Source organism: Camelina sativa, chromosome 11 (genome assembly GCF_000633955.1).
Source record: "Camelina sativa cultivar DH55 chromosome 11, Cs, whole genome shotgun sequence".
Lineage (NCBI taxonomy): Eukaryota > Viridiplantae > Streptophyta > Magnoliopsida > Brassicales > Brassicaceae > Camelina > Camelina sativa.
The window spans coordinates 40249552-40269119 of record NC_025695.1 but is presented as its reverse complement, the minus strand read 5'-3'; the positions used below and the strand labels follow the sequence as shown (position 1 = coordinate 40269119).

At 37.1% G+C, this 19568-nt stretch overlaps 1 protein-coding gene across 1 annotated transcript in view; it reads left to right on the top strand.

The window, feature by feature from the left end:
* The window catches only part of LOC104728810, a 6311-nt gene continuing 4021 nt past the window's right edge, over positions 17279-19568 (top strand). Inside the window, exon 1 of the mRNA XM_010447739.1 lies at positions 17279-17734. Coding sequence (XP_010446041.1) covers positions 17279-17734 — 456 coding nt within the window. The remainder of the gene's footprint in view (positions 17735-19568) is intronic.

Below are 19568 nucleotides of genomic sequence, written 5' to 3'. Positions count from 1 at the left end.
TGCGATCAAAGTAGTATCCAACTATATTTTGCCTATCGAGTTAACAAGTAAATCTAACCTACAGTATATCCTTAACGTGAGTTATTAACTATTTCTGTACTGCATACGGATTAATGAATATTTTAAGAATATGAAATTTTTCATACTAACCTGTAAAATTATAAGTCCCACTCGTCATTATAATTATTTTAAAACCTCGGCCACCGCCACCGTGCACCTTTACCCAAATAATAGTAGACTAATAGTGTAATACATGATATATAACTTGAGATACATAAACAATTTTTTTAAAAAAAATTTTGGGGACAAAGTTTTACACAATGACAACGTTATAAACTTATAAGTTAAAACAATTGAAGTTTGAATATCATATGTAAATTTTGCAAAAAAAAAAAATGGTTATCTAGTGATTTTTTTTTCTGTGTATAGCTATTTTAATATTTTTGTAAGTTTATATATAACTGATTCCGATATTAGAACATTAGAGTTTATCGTACTCACTAAATGACTAAACAAATTAGTATAGTTTTTGAAAAAATAGTATAGGTATATCTATAGTTGAGAACATATTTGCTGTTTTTATTTTTTTTGGGTAGGACATATTGGCTGATTTCGTTTACTAAGAAATGGGCATAGTGGTATATCTTAGCATGTAAGCATTGTAAAATATCTAAGGAAACAAAAGTAAAGAAGAACACTTTCTTGACCACTAAAATCTGTTGGATAAGTTTTGAAGCTTGAAGTCTACGTTATCTTTACAATGGAGAGATAAAGATAAGAGAGACTCAAGATAAGTTCAAATAGAGTTAGCAGTTATCTAGTTCTATATTTTAATCGGAAAAGGAATAAGAAAGCTTCTATATATATCAAGTGTTGAGTTGTGACATTAATATGAGATTAGAGAAAGCTTAAGAAGTGATTTAGTTTTGAGAGAAAGATTTTCTAAACATAAATAAAGAGAGTTATTCTTTATAACCAAAATTCTTCTTTTCTTTTATTTGGTATAAAGGCCATGTTAATCGATCAAAGTTGTGATCTGATTAGCAGAACAAGGTTTAAATCAATCTGAGGAGTGGATTTGATTCTAAACAATGGGAGATCTAACAAATGTATCACGTCCAAAGGAGATGGACAAAGCAGTATCGATCCAATGTCCTCAACTTACCTCTACGAACTACACGGTATGGTCTATGAAGATGAAGGTCATACTACATATTCAAAAGGTTTGGGAAACAATAGAACCAGGCTCAACCGATGTAGACAAGAACGATGTTGCAACGACACTACTATTCCAATCAATTCCAGAATCGCTTATTCTACAAGTTGGTGATCTACCTTCACCTAAAGATATTTGGAATTCGATTTAAGTCTAGAAATCTGGGAGCTGATCATGTCAAAAAGGCACGTTTGCAGACACTAATGTCTGATTTCGAGAAGATAAATATGGCGGATTCAGACAAGGTTGATAGTTTTGCAGAAAAACTATCGAAGATAGCAACACAAGCAGTGTCACTAGGTCAATCTATTGACGAGCCTAAGATGGTGAAAAAGCTGTTAAACGGTGTGCCTAGGAACAAGTTTATCCATCTTGTTGCCTCTCTAAACAAGTATTGGACCTCAATACTACGAGTTTCCAAGAGATAGTTGGAAGACTTAGAGCCTTTGAAGAAAGAATAAAAGGAGAAGATAAACAAGAGGACACACAAGGAAAGTTAATGTTTACCAAGAAAAAGAAAAAAGAGAGAGAGAAAAATAAGAATAAAAGAGAAAAAATAAAGATGAATTGAATAATTGGATATTTTATGAATTTAACTTTGATGTAAAAAAAATGGAATAAAAGATAAAATAAAAGAAAAGAGAGTTGGGGGTATATAGTAATTTTAAAGTGAAAAATATAGTACAGTAAAACCTCTATAAAGTAATAATGTTGGGACCAAGATATTTTATTAATTTATAGTGATATTAATTTATCTATAAATTAATAATTATTATTTTATAGTGTAAATTAATAATTATTAATTTATAGGTATATTTTTAATTTTTTGATTTTTTAAAAAATTAGACAATTTTTGCAAAATAATATTAGAATTTTGGATGTTGTAAATTTTATGGTATTGGAATTGAATTTGAAATAATTAAAAAATATTATTGACAATGAATTACAAATATTATAGACAAATTCACTTATACACATGAGATAAATTTTCAAATTTATGAATAAGAATATCAATTATCGTATTTTAATAATCTATCAAAATGTAAATGATGCATATTTAGAAATTAAAAACTTTAAAAAGTTTTAGATGTTTTATGAAATGTTATAGAATATTTTATATCATTATAGTTTGAAGATACAATATAACAATTGTTTTATAGATATGGGGCTTAAGAGAAACATACTTTACTATATCAGCATATATATATATATATATATATAAATTTACATGATTATTAATTTATGATATTATTGGAACCATATTTTACATGGTGATTTCAAAAAAATTATTATCTTATTATCTTATCGAATTTTGTTATTTTTTACATTGTCCCGATTTGGGACTAGCAAAATTTATTAATTTATAGTGTTTATTAATTTATAGAGTATTAATTTACAGAGATTTTACTGTAATAACAAAAAGTAGGTATATGTGTGATTAAAGTTGGAGAAAGTGGGTGTGAGTGCAAATATCTCTAAAAATATTATCATAGGCTATATAGGCAAATATTTTAAGCTTAACTTTGGTTGACTCCTTTTGCATGAAAATATTAGATCATAGGCAAATATTATTTGTTGATATTCTTCTATGGAGAACAACGAAGTCCCAATTCGGCTACGTAAGTCCCTTCTATTTCTTCGTTTTGTGTAGATTTTAGTTAGTTCTTTTTTTTCTTTTTTTTGCTTTTGATATCGTCCTTTTGCTTGAGATTTAGTATGTGCCGGAGCCGAAGGTGTAACCATAGAAGTTTTGTATCAGATTCGTGTTGATGGGTTCAAAACAATCAACCTTTTTCTTTCCAAGACGAGGCTGGTAGGCTTCTTTTCCTTATTTTTCCTTATTTTTACACTTTCTGATTTAAAAATCATGATGATGATGATGAACTGTTTTCATTGAAACAGCAACTGGCTGAAATCTTCAGTGGAAGATTTAATGTGAGGAGGGTTAACCAGATCTTCAGATTAGCTCAACAAAGGGTTAGTTAAAATTTTCAAACTTTTGCTGTTGTTACATCTTGTGTCTATTGTACATCTAACATTAGTTTGTCAATAGATGAGTGATAAAGTGGAAGCTGACTCATTCATTGAGTCATGTGTGAGGAAAATTGATCAAGCTATAGAGGCTACAGCAGATGGACATGCAAAATTCCAACCTGTGTATGTTGAGTTAAAGTTCTGTTTAAAAACTGCTTTACAATATCTGAGATACAGAGTCATATGGTGACTTCCTTTGGCTTACCTGCCAATGTCACTGAGGAGTTATTTGATGGCTTAATTCGTCCAATCAATCCAGCTTATCTTCTCTTTCCGGAAGATGCTTCTCGACAGCGACAACAAGTACCATAGGTTGAGGAAAACATTGGTGGGAATGAAGATGGAGAAATATATGTAGAGGAACCAGAGGAAGTAATTGCTGGAGGGATGGACGAGCATCAAGTTGTTACTGATGCTCAGAGTGCAAGTCAGTCAAGTGGTATCGAGGAAGGTCAGGATGAAGTAAATGCTAGAGGGATGGACGAGCATCAAGTTGTTACTGATGCTGAGAGTGCAAGTCAGTCAAGTGGTATCGGGGAAGGTCAGGATGAAGTAAATGCTGGAGGGATGGACGAGCATCAAGTTGTTACTGATGCAAGGGGTATCGGGGAGAGTCAGGAAATTTTAAATCCAAATCCAGTTCTAAGCCGATCAGAGGAAAACATAGAGGAAGATCCAGAGAAAGCAGGAGAAAAAGATCCAGCAAGGGAGGATAGGAAAGGGAAGAGTTGGCTCAAGTCAGACTAGGCGAGGTGAGGGGAGGAAAAGAAAGGGACGAGTTGGCTCAAGTCAACGTGAGCCAACCAATGTTGGTGAGACTGAGACAGCCAACGAGACCACCAGTGTTGGTAGAACTGAGCCAGAGCCAACCAATGAGACCAACACTGGTGGTAGAACTGAGCCAACCAATGAGACAACCAATGTTGGTAGAACTGTCTCAACCAATGAGACCACCAGTGTTGCTAAAACTGAGCCAACCAATGAGACCACTAATGTCGGTACAAATGAGCCAAAAAATGAGCCAACCAATGAGACAACCAATGTTGGTGGTGAGCTAACCAATGTTGCTAAAACTGGTGGTCTCGTTGGCTGTCTCACTCTCACCAACATTGGTTAGCTCACCACCAACATTGGTTGGCTCATTTGTACCGACATTGGTGGTCTCATTGGTTGGCTCAGTTTTAGCAACACTGGTGGTCTCATTGGTTGAGACAGTTCTACCAACATTGGCTGTCTCATTGGTTGGCTCAGTTTTAGCAACACTGGTGGTCTCATTGGTTGAGACAGTTCTACCAACATTGGCTGTCTCATTGGTTGGCTCAGTTTTAGCAACACTGGTGGTCTTATTGGTTGAGACAGTTCTACCAACATTGGCTGTCTCATTGGTTGGCTCAGTTCTACCACCAATGTTGGTACAAATGAGCCAACAAATGAGCCAACCAATGAGACAACCAATGTTGGTGGTGAGCTAACCAATGTTGATGAGTATAGTTTGTCTATACTAAATAGTAATCTTTCTTCCATTAGAGAAGTTGTGGAATCTGTTGAGATTCTAAAAAGTGAAATGAAAGAAATCAAAAGGGACTTGAGTGTACTAAATTCAGTCCGAGTTGGAAGAGGTAAGTTTGATTTTTAATGTGTGTGTTATTTACTGTGTTTAAAAAACTCTTGATTCATTTGACATTTTTTTTTTTGTGGCAGCTTCTTCATAAGCAGAATGAATTGCTTAAGATTTTTCCGGATTTGCGAACAAAGCCGGAACTAGAGATGGTCGAGTCTTCTTTGAAGAGACTTGACAGATCAATAGTTTCCACTTTGGCGGAAGCAACCGTAAGAGCAATTGGCACTGGTATTTTTAGTCAGGAGGCGTTGAAAGGGTTTGAAGCTTCTGTTGTGGAAAATGTCATAAACCCCAAAACTGAAAGCTCCGAAACGTCAAAGTATTTGCAACGCTCTTCTTCTCTCTGATCGTCTCTAGATGTTGCTGTTTTAGATGTTGCTGTTTCAACTGTCTAGGGTTTTACATTTTTTCACTCGCCTGGAAATCTATCAAGTTACGAAGAAATACTCTGTTTTTGTTAAATCGTCTTATTAGTTGTTTTTTAAAAATTAAGAAGTTTGGGCCATTGAATATTAATCTAAGCTACAAAATTGTCATAATTTTTTTTTTCATCGGGTCAATAGTAAAAAAAAGATCATTAGATGATATTGTCTAAAATAAACCACGGAGAAGAATGAATTTGGGACTTCTCTTTAAACACATTGAAGAAAACAACTACAAAGCCACATTTTTTTCTTGCGGAGTCTGAGAACAAAAGAACCTTAGGGGTAGAAGAAACGTTGTAAATTACAAAACATCTCTTTCCTATATAGTCTATAGATGTTGTGTAACTGTGAAAAATGAAAAAACAATTCGACATCAAGTGTTACTTATCACAAGACTTCTTTGTACACAGCCTTCCCTTATCATCATTTCGAGCTTATGATAACCACTTGAGCTGTAACTCATCCCACCATACGTTTTCTTGCATTTAGAGACCACCAAACTTGGCACTTGCATTACTGTGTCTTTAGACCCTAGGACTGAAACTCTGCAATTGGTGGAACTTCCTGCAAGTGTTTTTCACTAAGAGAGCTTTCTCCAAAGACTACCTTTTGATGCACACTAATAAAACCAAAATTCCCCAAGTGTACTTGTCTTCTAAATGCAACTTGTTATTTCGTGTATTCGAATCTCTTCTAGGGCTTCTTTTCAGTTGTTGCTAACTTCAGCCTTGAGATGAGTCTGATACTTAATGCATGACACTCACACCTTGTTGACGTATATGAACTTAAAACATTTCCTGCATATGTCTCCTTCAGTTTATCTTGACAGGAATCCACTGATTACTCCAATAAGCCCTTCATCTCAAGCCACACTCTTTTGGTGTTCTTTCTGAGGTATAATAACCAGGAACTTGATCTTTGATTAGGTGAGATATTCATCAACAAACGCCATCTTTTTCTCTGCATCACTTTTTGTTATCAATTGACAAGATATATTTGCATCAGTGTATAGATGAGGATCTGGTCTCACTGGTCATGTAAATTCACGAGGTTTAGTTTATAAAAGAAACTTCAGGGCTTTCAGTTGTGGAGAACACAAACTAGTAGAGCGAGGGATGATAAAAGGCAACAACTATTTTTCTTATGGAGCGAGTTTGAGAACGTAAGAGCCATAAAGATAGAATGAGCGTTGCTTATCACAAAGCATATGAAGAAAGAAAGGAAAAAAAATCCAATTAGACTAAAAAATTTGGTAATCCAAGAACAAATGGATCACTTGTACACATGTGAAATGCCCAAATGGTTTTCTGCTCTTCAATTCTAGGCTTAAGTTATTTCCTGGAAACTTAAATCTAGGTGGTCTGGACCTTTTAACGTTAAAGAAGTTCTGCCATTCGGAGCTATCACTCTTCTGAACAAGGATGATAGTGAATTCACTGTAAATGGTCAGAGAGTCAAGAAATATTTAGCTGATCAAGTCCAACCAGAGGGGTCTTCTGTGCTCCTCTATGAAACCCCAAGAGCATAAAAAGCTGAAAAGTCAAGCTAAAGACTTTAAACAAGCTCACTTGGGAGGAAGTTCCAAAGGTATATGTGAAAATATATTTTTTAGGATCCTTGTGTTTTTGATTTTTGTTTTTAGTTTTTTGGTGTTCAGGAATCTGCAGAAGGAAGTATGGGAAACAGAAAAAGAAAGTGAAAATAGCAGTCGAAAGAGTGAGTTTAAGTCAAGCCGGGTATGATGGGTTCTACAGAAGAGATAGAAGATACAGAGAAAATCGAGAAAAAAAGCAGAGTGAAAAGGAGAGTAAAGTGATAAAAAAAAAAAAAAAGACACCCACGTGAACTCTTCACCCACTCCTTACCCCATCATTTCGCTCTCTCCCTCACGTCAACTCCCACATCCCCTCTTGTTCCCTCTCAGAAGACACATCACCTTTCTGTCTCATCTTCTCACCACCATCCCTATCCCCTTCACTCTCTTTAATCATTTAACCCCCCCATCGCACGCTTCACTCCCACAAACTCTCTTTAATTATACAGCTCAAACCACTTTCTCTCCCATCACCATCAACCTCTCGTGAAGCTCTTGTGACTCAATCTGCTTCATCTCACCTTGACTCGACCCAACAACTCAGTCGCTGGTTCTGCGACATAACGACTTAAGCAGCGATTCACATCTCGCTCGACTGGTTGTTCCCCTCGTTGTTGAGAAGACCTTACTGTTGAATCTCCCACTCGATCCGTTGACGTAGTCGACCAAGCTCTGACTAGACCAAACACTCACAGTAACAGTCGTCCTTCTACTCACTCGACGGAGAAGTTCACACTATACCTTGCTCTGCTCAGCGTCTTTGTGAAGTTCCTGCCGACATCTTACGCAGCCATGACTCGACCCGTTGCTACTCGTCACCGTCGTGAAGCCCTTGGGACTCGATTGGTCTCATCTCGCCGTCGACTCGACCAGAGTCTCTTTCTCTGACTCAATCCGCCTCCTGCATACTCCCACTCGATCGACGATGACTTAGCGCTACTCCCGGAACCCACATTATCTCTAACTCGACTCGACCCACACCGTTACTTCAAACCCGACTCGATCAAATTGGTTGCACAACTCGATCGACAATCCTGGATCTCAGATACTCTCATTGCTCTACCATCCTCACATCTTCTTGCAACTCTCGCTATACCTTGTTGAACAAGGCTCCAAGTTCACCGTCTCAGCACCGTTGCTTCGACTCGATTGGCGACTCGATCCAACGGCTTAGAGGGATGCAGTAACTCATCTTCGCGAAAACTGAATTTCTAACCTAACTCTGGTCGTCGTCGTGAAGTTCTTGTTCAAGCTCTAACTCGAGCAAGTTGTTCACCGTTCCACTTGATCTGCATACTACAGCAGCTGCACGTGAAGAATGTCTGCTACTGTCACTACTCTCTCATATTCACCTCTTTTCGCGACTTGACAACGGTTTGCAATCTTTGATTCGATCGAAGTCGCCGCATACTCTCACTATATCCGCTGTTCACGTTTTGTATCTGAGCTCAACTGCAACGTTCTCCGTCAGACGCAACCAACGCCATTTCTTCAAACCCAACTCGATCGACCGTCGTGGAGCTGCTATCCAAGACGTCCTTCATTGATCCATTGTGTTTGGCTGCTCTCAAGATCAACGACGCTGCAACTTGTGCGACTCAGTCTGAAGATGCTGTTCTTCAAGTGACTTGACCAGAACACTCTCAGAGACCACCGTTTCACTCGACTCGATCCGTGCATTGCTCGACTCGATCAAGGACAAAGTTTTGATCTCAACACCGTGCGACTCGACGTATCTGACTCGATTGACATCTTGCGGAGCTGCTACTTAGAGCATCATAATAATCTTGCTCCCTCGATCAACCATTCTGGAGCACCCCCTGAAGCAGCCTCCTTATTCCACTTGATCGAGAAACAAGGTTCCAACTCGACCCATTCGACTCGACCAACCGCCGTTGTAACACCGTTTCGCCTTGGTGCCGACTCGATTCGTTTATACTTCAACACTCTTATTTTGACATTGAGTTTTGGGATTAGTATTGTTATTTAGTCTAACCTACTAATCTTTGGTTTTGAGTTTAAATTGTCTCAGCTTAACAATGTCTGACAGTTTCTGGGATGAGATGTATGAGAAGTATGGTTGTGAAGTATCGGGACGTGTTGTTACTTCTAAGCCGCCTTCGCAAGGCGCTGAGTCAAGCAGAGCAGTGAAACGATCTAGTAAGGACAAGGGTAGAGGCAAGAAGCCAGTGCAACAGAAGGGTGAAGCTAGCGATTATGAGATGGAGTAGGCTCGCGAGAGTGCAGCGTCAAGGAAATCTGTTAAGAAGAAGTCTGAGTCGAAGCTATCTGCCCAGGAGTATTACGATTTGTTTCAGCAACATGAGTTTATGGGAACAAGATATCCCCACAGTCAAACCATGATGGACCTTGGTATAGCAGAGGATGTAGAATATCTTTTTGGCCAATGTAACCTTAGCAGGCTTATGAACACGCCGAAGAACGCTTACAGAGAGGAAACCATCCAGATTTTAAGCTCCTTGCAAGTTCACCTGTTCGCGGATGCGCCTGAGATGGAGTCGGATGACAGTTTAGGCTATTTCACGTTTATGATACATGGTCAGACTTACAGCCTTACTGTGAGGCAGCTTGAGGAAGTGTTTTGATTCTCTAGTGGGACGGGCATTGCACCGGAAATCGACAGGGAAGAAGCATCGTCATTATGGGTGACGATTAGCACAAAGAAAAGCTTCAACGCCTCAAGGTCGAAGGTGATGCTAATAAGAAGACCAGTCTTGAGATACTTCCACAAGGCTATTTCTAACGTCTTCTACGCGAAGGAGATCACTGGACTTGTCACCAGGGCAAAGCTCGACATGTTGGATTTGGCACTCAAGGACCCGTTGAAGAAGACTACAGAGGGTTTTATGCTTAGAGGTGACGCATCAGACACATCATTCGCCTTCTTCTTGTTGAACCATCTACAGACTTACAAGATGTGGGTGATGAGACTAAACAAAACTCATTCCCCGGGAGTTATGTGTATGGGAGGGGTTGTGACATAGATCTTAGAAGCAGCAGGCATTCCTCTTCCTTCGAACTCGTTTCCACCGTGTTGGATAGATATGAACCACCTAAAACAGATTCACACTCTGGAGTGGAAGCAAAAGCATGGAAAGTTTGTCTACCGATTTCTTCACCCGGAGGTTGATGAAGCAAGGATTCTTCTTCCTTGTGCGACTCTAACAACGATCCTGAACGGTGAGAACATTGAGTTTATCCCTGATTGAAGCGTTTTGTATGTTGAGGGTGAGGATCAGAGAATGGAGGAGGATCTAGAAGACTATCACCCTGAGAGGTATCACTTTGATGAGTACACAACACCCAGACTAGGAAGAGGTGTTAGGGAGCTTCAGAGATGGGGCAAGGCAAGGGATAAGGCGCTCAGTAGTTTCAAGAAGACTTTCACGAACTTCTTGAGTAAATTCAGTTGTTCGAAATCCACCACCGCCATCCAATGCCTTCCTAGGATGTCATGCCAATATAGGGACGTTTGTCTACATGTCTTGAGCCAACTCGCCGAGCACTTCACTCTCCAGCACGCTGGTCTGCTTACACGCCACAGATGCAGCAACCCTCTCCAGCTCGACCTCGACACTCGTCTCATGAGCCCCGGGAGAAAGCGAGAAGGTCGTTAAAGAAAGCCAAGAAGGGAACTTCATCAAGTCACCCAGTCGAGCATCAACAAGGAGGTCCTTCTGAGCACCTACCTGAACCAGTGGTTGAGCAGCAACATGAGTCTCAGATCGAATATATGACCATACCAGCGACTGAGGAGCAGAATGAGAATCAAGGTGACTATCAGCCTACTGAGGTTGTTGTGCTGGTATCGGAACATGGTGAGTCTCGGATCGACGACATGCAGTGCGACGACCAGCAGAACGTTGATCACAACACGCAAACGGTTGTGCAGCAAGTCGACCAAGCAGCTGAGGCCACTCCTACGGATCCTGAACAAAGCGAGGGACAAAGTCAGTACCACGCTCCTCCTTGGGCGAGCATCGACTCCTTCTTTTACTACTGAGGTACTCCTACCATTCTTTTGTAAATACCATCTCATCCTTGCATTTTTAATTTTTAATGTGATTCTCAAATCCTTCTTCAAATTTCTCTTACACAAGGGACTGTGTAATTTAAGTTTGGAGGAGGGTTTGAGATGATGTATCTGATGATGTTTTCTGTGATTCTTATTTCAAATTTTTGCATCATATCATGTTTGAGTCTGCATTCATCCATTTGCATAGAAAAACCATAAAAATTTGAAATTTTTTCGAAAATTTCGACAAAAACAGAGTGTTCATGTAGTTTGCATTTACATATTAGGATTGAGTCTAGTGTTATTCATATAGGGCTGTTGCATTTAGCATAGGGGTTGATGATGATTGTAACCTTTTTAGCATGCTGAATTCAATAGGTTAGGATCAAGGCCCTTGTTTTTAGTTCTTTGATGCATGTTGATTGAACTTGAAATGTAAGATTGAACCATGCTTTGAATTCTCGAAATTGCATTCTAGTCTTGATTGAAGCATGTTTTGAATTGACATCATTCCCTATCTATGTGAACCTAATCCTGACTTGCAATTATCTTGTTATGCATTGAAGTTGAACTCATGGATACTATATACATACTTGGATCATCTTCTCCTTTTACCACCCTTGTTTATCCAAGTAGCTGATTCCCATCTTCGGAACAGTTTCCAGCACCCTTAACCAACCGTTCTTTCAAGCCAATTGTATTCTTAAGTGTGAGACCTTTTCCGAGTTGAGCTTGTTAGAAAGTGTTAGGTTTTAGCCGACAAGAGTAGGATCCTGTGTAGTTCTAGTTCGCATTTTCCGGACTAGTAGGACTAGGTGAGAACTCGATTTTGGGTTTTGGGGTTGGATTTGTACTGAAAAGAGAAAGAGTAAAAGAGAAAGAAAAAGGGTAAAGAGTCTTTAGGAGGGGAATGTGTTTTCAAGTTTTACAAGTCTAGTAACAGATGTGGGTTGTGCAATGTAAAAGTTATTGGTTCTGGGCATAGAAAAAAAAATTTAGACAAAGAAGAGAAAGCAAAACGCTTAAGAAGTCTAGAGTTCTAAGATGAAAAGAAAGAGAACCATAGTGATAAAAAAAAAAGGTTTCCCATCCGCTAGATTTATATGAAGTAACCTCCTCCTAAGGTTAAGTGAAAAGAATGAGAGAATGGGTTTAAAAAGATATATCGATGAAGGGTAGAGATAGAACCAACTTCTGGGTTAGAAAGTTAGAGCTAAGTTTCTTTGGGACCTTTGGGTAGACGGGACACTGCTCTTGTATGTATCAGTTAGTTTCAACCTTTAGCCTTCTCTTAAGCTCAACTCATTTTCGCGAGAGAACCATGTTCTACATTGTTAAAACCACTTACAAAAGAGACCATTTTTGTCTCTACCCTTTCACCGCAGCCAAATGAGTTTGATGACATTGCATAGTTTGATTCATGGTTCTTTGTTAATGAATATTAAAGGGAATGATAGAAATGATAGCATGTGTAGATTAAGGTTTGGAATCATTTCAGGTTGTGATGAGCTTTTCTAAATTTTTTAAAATAGAGTTCCTTCACCATGCATCATAGAACTAAAAACAAGGACCTTGATTCTAACTACTCTATTCAGCATGTTTTAGGTACTGAGACCCCATCTTCAAACCTCTCTTCCATACCTTGTTCTTGATCGTTTTCTTAAGGGAAAGCAAATAATAAGTTTGGGAGAGTTGATATGTCTATATTTTACACTCTTTCATCATGCATTTCTCATTCATTTTGTTCTCTTAACTCATTGTTTTGCATTGTTTTTAGTCTCTTTTGCATAATATACATATTTAGGCAGTCTTTGCATTGGTCTTGCATTGCATCTTGCATATTGGAGTTGTTTTAAGTGTTTTAGGAGATGTCCAAACCATCAAAAGCAAACAGGGAGTATGAGAGCAGTTCAGCGACCCAACATTCCACGTCTTTGATCGAGTCGAGTGAAGATTTTACTTTGGGATTCAGCTTTTAACATCTTCATTAAAGTTGTATAGAATCGAGTCATCTTTCCAATGCTGTTGATTTCAGGCCAATCGGAGGCTTGGTTCAAAAGTTATCACCATTTTCGCGGATGCACGTACGTTCTGAATTCCGACTCGACCTGCACGCAAAGGAGAGCTCCCAAGACCTGGACATGTTAGCAGCGACTCGACCAAGACGTCTCAGGAGGGCTCCTGAGCACCCTCAAGACACGACTCGATCAGCAGCTCCCAGATGACACTTTTCAAGCTGCCACTCGATCGATGTTCTCAAGCCGCCATTCGATCAAACATCCTAGACCCCGACTCGATCGACAGTCTCATGACGCGACTCGATCGATGCTATTAAACCGATGTCCTGGTTTTGTTCTAAAGACGCATCCGAGAAGGGTTCCTGAACCAACCTTCTATCTTCTTTTTATGTTTTAGGACTTTCCATGTTTTACTCTATATACATTTGGTTAAGTCTTTACCCGAGACATCTCGCTTTTCTTTAAGGTTTACTAGCCACCTTAAACGTTCTCGGATCTTGTAATCCAGATAGCTTTGATTTTATTGAGTTTTTGTATTGGATTTCTAATACAAAGTTGTTCACCGCATTTTTATCTATCTCATGATGCTTGATTCAATGCTTTCCGAGTTTGTATCCTTGATGATGATTTCTGAATCCGAGTAGTGTTAGAGTTTTTGAGGATGGGATAGATTAAGTGGAGGATCTTGGTATGTAGGGTGCTTAAGTTTAGATTCGTATATTCCCTTCTGGACTAGAGTTAGATGCCTGCTAGGTCTTAGAAAATACTAGTTTCTGGACTAGAGTTAGAAATACTAGTTTCTCTCTAATCAATTGGAACTAGGTCTGATCTCGCTATCTAGTCCATGCTTAGAATCGTTTTTGCTTTTACTTATTCATGTTCACTTCTTTTCATGCATTTTCGTTTCTAGTTTTGTAGTTCATTTCCGTTTTGCATTATGATCATTCTAGGATTGTTAGACAAACCCTCTTTTTTAATTGGCTTGACTTGTGATACGTTGATTGCATCTTGATTGCTAGCAACCTCCCATTTGGATTGACACCTTAAGTACTACAACTAAATAGGGTTAATTGAACCTGATAGGACAGACACACAAAAATCCTAGTATCAATATTCAAATCACATATTGCCATGATGTTCAGTGACGCATTATCGTACCGATTCCAATACATTCCTTGTAACTAAGGCTTTACTTTGATGCATACATGAGTCCCATCCATAACTCCAACGAATCCACTAAAATATGGCCAATATCTCCGGTCTACCTGAATCTTTCAAGAATTCGATAATTCTTGTCTTGTTGGAGTTCTAATATAATCACATGCCAATAATTCAGTTGCTGTAAGAACTTCCCTAAATTTTCCCTGTACAGTCTCTTAATTTCGGCCAAATCTTAAACCAACATCTCTTTGAACTTCATTTTGTCCGCATATCCGTAAAAACATAACCACACTTTCTTCAATACTTATATTTAATGTTGGTTATAGACCATAATTTGTTTGCAACATATTACACAATGATGTGAAACATGGAAGTGACATCCGTAATAACTGAAGACAAGCATCATCATCATGTTCTAGTAGATGCCATATATTTCTCAATCCCAAACCTCCATCAGTTTAGGCTGGTGCTCTTTGAAAATATCGATCATAATAAGCCAAAGCTGGTTGAATTACTAACTCTTCAAATTGTTCATTTTCCAAATTCCACAATTCAACTCTTTCTTCGTAATTTAGATTGTTCTTCTTAGTTTTGAAACATAAATTTTGATACATAAATTGATATGTACGAGGATAATGTGTACTTACAAACTCTTTGTCCGCCCACCACGATTCCGATGCATATATCATAGATGTGTTAGAATGAACCGTAATCCCAGTTTTATGCATAAGAACCTCCACATTTTGTATTTTTCTTTGAATTCATCAAGCTTGTTTTTGAAGAAACCATAAGTTATATCCATGTTGAACGCTTGATTGAACTTTCTAACCAAATACTCTCTACCGATCGCAGTATGATTCTTAAAAGTGTAATTAGACATGGCAATTGCTTAGTCAAACAATTGAATTATTTTTTTTTCCTGAATGTGCGACCATTTGTACTTGTCTTTGTTCTAGATATATCATTTACACAATATTAATTATTATATAAATTTATATGGTATTTTTGAAAAAAGCAAAAGATATATTTACCCGAACTGTTGTCTCTATTGGAGGAGTTAAAATTTCGTTTGGATTAGTAGAAGTTCCTCGTCTCGAAGGGTTTGTTATTTATTAAAAGTGTTTTCTCATTTTATTATTATTAGATATTTAAAAATGTAAAATTAAATTTTATTCAAAATCATAAACATAAATTTTTGGGTGAATGAAGATTTTGAATTTAATATTTAAAATGCAAATGCCGATTTGTTTTTTATTTTTTAGTCTCATCTTTTATTGTTTTGTGTAATTTTGTATTAACATTTGTTTTAGTTCTTAAAATAAAATAAATATATATATATATATATATATATATTCTACACTACTAAATCTAATCCTTTCAACTAACCCACGATTTTTGTAACCACTCGAATTAATTTTGTATGTGATTATACAAATCTTTTGGACAAAAAAATTATTTTCTAAAATCAGCAAAAACAAACAATTAAGTGATCACACGATCATAAAATTCTTTTTTTTCAAAATATTTCAAAACACTTAAACTTGCAGATATTTTAGTCATAATCCAAACATATATCACTAATTTTGTTTTTTGTATAATCGATGATTATAATAATTTGGTTATATTTATAATTTTTTTCGTTTTTGAAAATGAACACTTTTATAATAATTCTTAGTAAAAACCTAAGAAATTTTTAATAGATATTGAAAAAAAAATTTGTATCCTCGACACAACATAATTGACTTCTACACTACTAAGAGGGGGTATTGAACTTGTATTTGGTAGGATTTGGTATAATTTTACTATTTTAGAGTTTTGAAAGATTTGATTGAGTTTTTAGGAGATTTGATTATTTTTTAAAGTTTTTATATTTAAAAAAACAATGAATGTGATTCTATGAGATTTTGTTATTAAACTTTGGGTGATTTTAGAATATTTTACAACACAAACAATTTTTTTTGTGTAAATTATTCACCTTCTTTCTCTTTGTTCATTCGTATCTCTCTTACCTCCATTCTAGGGTTCTTGATCCGTTTCTCTTTAGGTTTTGTTATCTTCCCAGTAAAACTTTTTTAGCTTCAATTCGTTTGTTTTCGTGTCTCCTCCGTCTCTTCTATTTCGTCAATTCGGTCCTTATAGGGTTTTAAGATTTTCTCCTTCTTCCTTGTCCCTTTTTGTTTCGTTGGGTTAAAGCTAACCCTACATTTACTTTTTGTTACTGAATTTTTTTTTTCTTTTCGGTGTTTAGGGATTGGTGAGTTTAGTCCGGCGTGTTGGGAGAAATTGGCAAACTTGTAGTGAGGTTCTGAAGCAAAATCACGAGTATTGATTTCCCCGGGAAAGCAGAGAATTAGTGGGAAGTGTTTTTGGTGGGAAGTGTGAAGGAGAGAAGAAGAGGAAACCTATAGGCATTCCAATTGCCTTCTCATAGGTCCCAATCAGAGTTGTAAAGAACACAAGACACAAGGATTTTTATGGGTAGTTTAAACTACCTCTTTTCTAATATTTTTTTGGGTTTTATAGAAGAATAGAACTATTGAGTTCTAAGAGATAAAGGAGAAGATAACACCAAATCCAATAGAGTCAAATCCAAACATGATTCGACCCTATCACAAAACCAAAACAAAAGATCAAGAAACCAAAACCATAAAACCTTCGACCGCCTAATCCATGTAACGAGGATTAGGCTTCCTTCTCCTAACGGGCCGGTCCAGTAATAGCGACCCATCACCTTCACGGCTGCTTCTCATCCTCACCATTTCACGGTGCCACCACTTCCGAGCATCCGTCAGATTCAACTCCCACCGTCACTTCCGCCACTCTCCGCCGTGATTTCGCTCAAACCACCGTCTCCACCATATCCCCGGACACTCAATTCGCCGATCCAAATTCTCTCCCTTCACTCCAAGAATCGTTCTCCGATTTCATCCAAGCTTACCCCAATTACTCCGACACTTACAAGATCGACCGTATCAGATCCGACCATTACTTTCACTTGGGTTTATCACATTACACGTGTCTTGATTACATAGGAATTGGTTTATACTCTTACTCTCAGTTACTCAGCTACGACCCTTCCACTTACCAGATCTCTTCTTCCTTGTCTGAAGGAGAAGCTTCTCAACGATGGAGGTCAAGAAACAGAGTTTGAGTACTCGATGAAGAGAAGAATCATGGGGTTTCTCAAAATCTCCGAGGAAGACTACTCAATGGTCTATACCGCCAATAGAACTTCAGCTTTCAGACTCGTCGCCGAGTCTTACCCGTTTAACTCAAAACGAAAGCTTTTGACGGTTTACGACTACGAGAGCGAGGCAGTGAATGAAATAAACAGAGTCTCTGAGAAACGTGGAGCCAAAGTAGCTGTAGCTGAGTTCTCATGGCCAAGACTCAAGATCTGTTCATCCAAGCTAAGGAAGATGGTTACTGCTGGAAAAAACGGAAGCAAAAAGAAGAAGAAAGGTATTTTCGTCTTTCCGCTTCATTCTAGGGTTACAGGATCTAGGTATCCGTACCTATGGATGAGTGTGGCGCAAGAAAACGGGTGGCATGTAATGATCGATGCTTGCGGTTTAGGACCTAAGGATATGGATAGCTTCGGTCTTTCGATATATAACCCCGATTTCATGGTGTGTTCGTTCTACAAGGTGTTTGGAGAAAACCTTTCCGGATTTGGTTGCTTGTTTGTCAAGAAATCCACCATTCCGATTCTTGAATCTTCCACAAACTTTAAAATATTTTATAATCATGATTTAGTTGAAATCATTCTGTTGGTTTTTCTTTTATTCAACTAAAATATTTTAAAGTTTAAACGACTCAACGAAGTTTTTAATTCATAATGCTACAATACTTTAAACGATTGGTTTTGAAGAGCCATACAGGATTCGTTATATGGTATAGCGCTAACCGATCAACGTATGGTTAACTGCAAATTTATAAAACAGGACTAAATTTGTGTATTCGGTTGGCGTCTTGTACTACTACTACCGAGAGTGATGAGCCTCAAACACTACTTGGTAAGCGCTAAGCCGCTAACCGAAGATATTTGTAACTCATAAGCCATTGTGATCAAAGTAGTATCTAACTATTTCTTCCTTCCTAGTTGACAAATATATGTAAATCTAACATATATCCTTAACGTGAGTTATTAATTATTTCTGTACTGCATATACGGATTACTGAATATTTCTAGAAAATGATCATCTTTGAAAAGCGAAATTTCTAAACTGTGAAATTTTAAGTCACACTCATCATTATATTTTCAAAACCTCAGCAGCCGCCACCAAGATCACACTTGCCCTCTTACGAAATAGTAATAGTGTAATACATGATATAACATGAGATTTTTTTTTTTGGGAATAAATTTTACACAAATAATAACGTTATAAAATTGTAACCTTTTAAATATATTGTAACTTTATATATAACTGATTCGGATATTAGAAAATTAGCGTTAATCGTACTCATTGGCTGATCTCGTTTACTTAGAAATGGGCATAGTCTGCATAGTGGTATATCTTAGCATGTAAGCATTGTAAATAGCTAAGGAAACAAAAGTAAAGAAGAAAACACTTTCTTGACCACTAAAATCAACGCGTTCTTAAGAAAGAAAACTCGTAACAAAGTGTTACACTTTTCAGTCTTTTCTCGATAATAATCATTACTCCCCTGCGAATTTGCTTCTGCTTTTCTTTTTCTCATGTACTAGTTTGGTTCTATATTACAATATTGTATTTATAGTACCAGTGCAGTTATCTCATATAAGTTATAAGTTATATATGATATTTCTATGTAATTCACCACCACAGTTTCAACAAAATTCATAGTCATTTTGAATGGTGATTGAGTTTTGAGACGTCTAGTCCATGATAATGTACATGGCAGGTTATACGCATTCACTATGATTGTGTTCATATCGGGACAATATATTTACTTTTGTATTTATTCTATTCTACACAGTAAAATTAAAAATTGTTCTATGATTTTTTTTTTTTTTGGGGTACTATCATCGCCTCATCTCATCGGTCATATACATTTTTATTAAATAATAATAACATCATTCGAAATGTTTTTACCTCAAACTTTATCAGTATTTTTTAATCCATTCGTTACTAATACACTGAAGTTCGCTTGTTTCGTTTCATCCGCTGGCTTATTCTGCTGATATTAACCCTCCAAAATTCAATATAAATTTTGGTATTTTCCAATTTACTTTAACATTTTCTTATTTTTAAATTTCAATAGAATCAATTAAAATTTTAAAATTCTACCATATGATATGAATATATGATTTTTTTTTTCCCAATGATATGAATATATGATATACAGGGTAAAAGACAAGAGAAACACGCTTTTGTCTTAGGTGCACTATCACTACCTTTAAAAACTTTAGACTTTAGTGTATTTAACACAAGCTAAGGCTAATCACTTGACATCACAAAAAACACCTAAATCTTTGCCCCC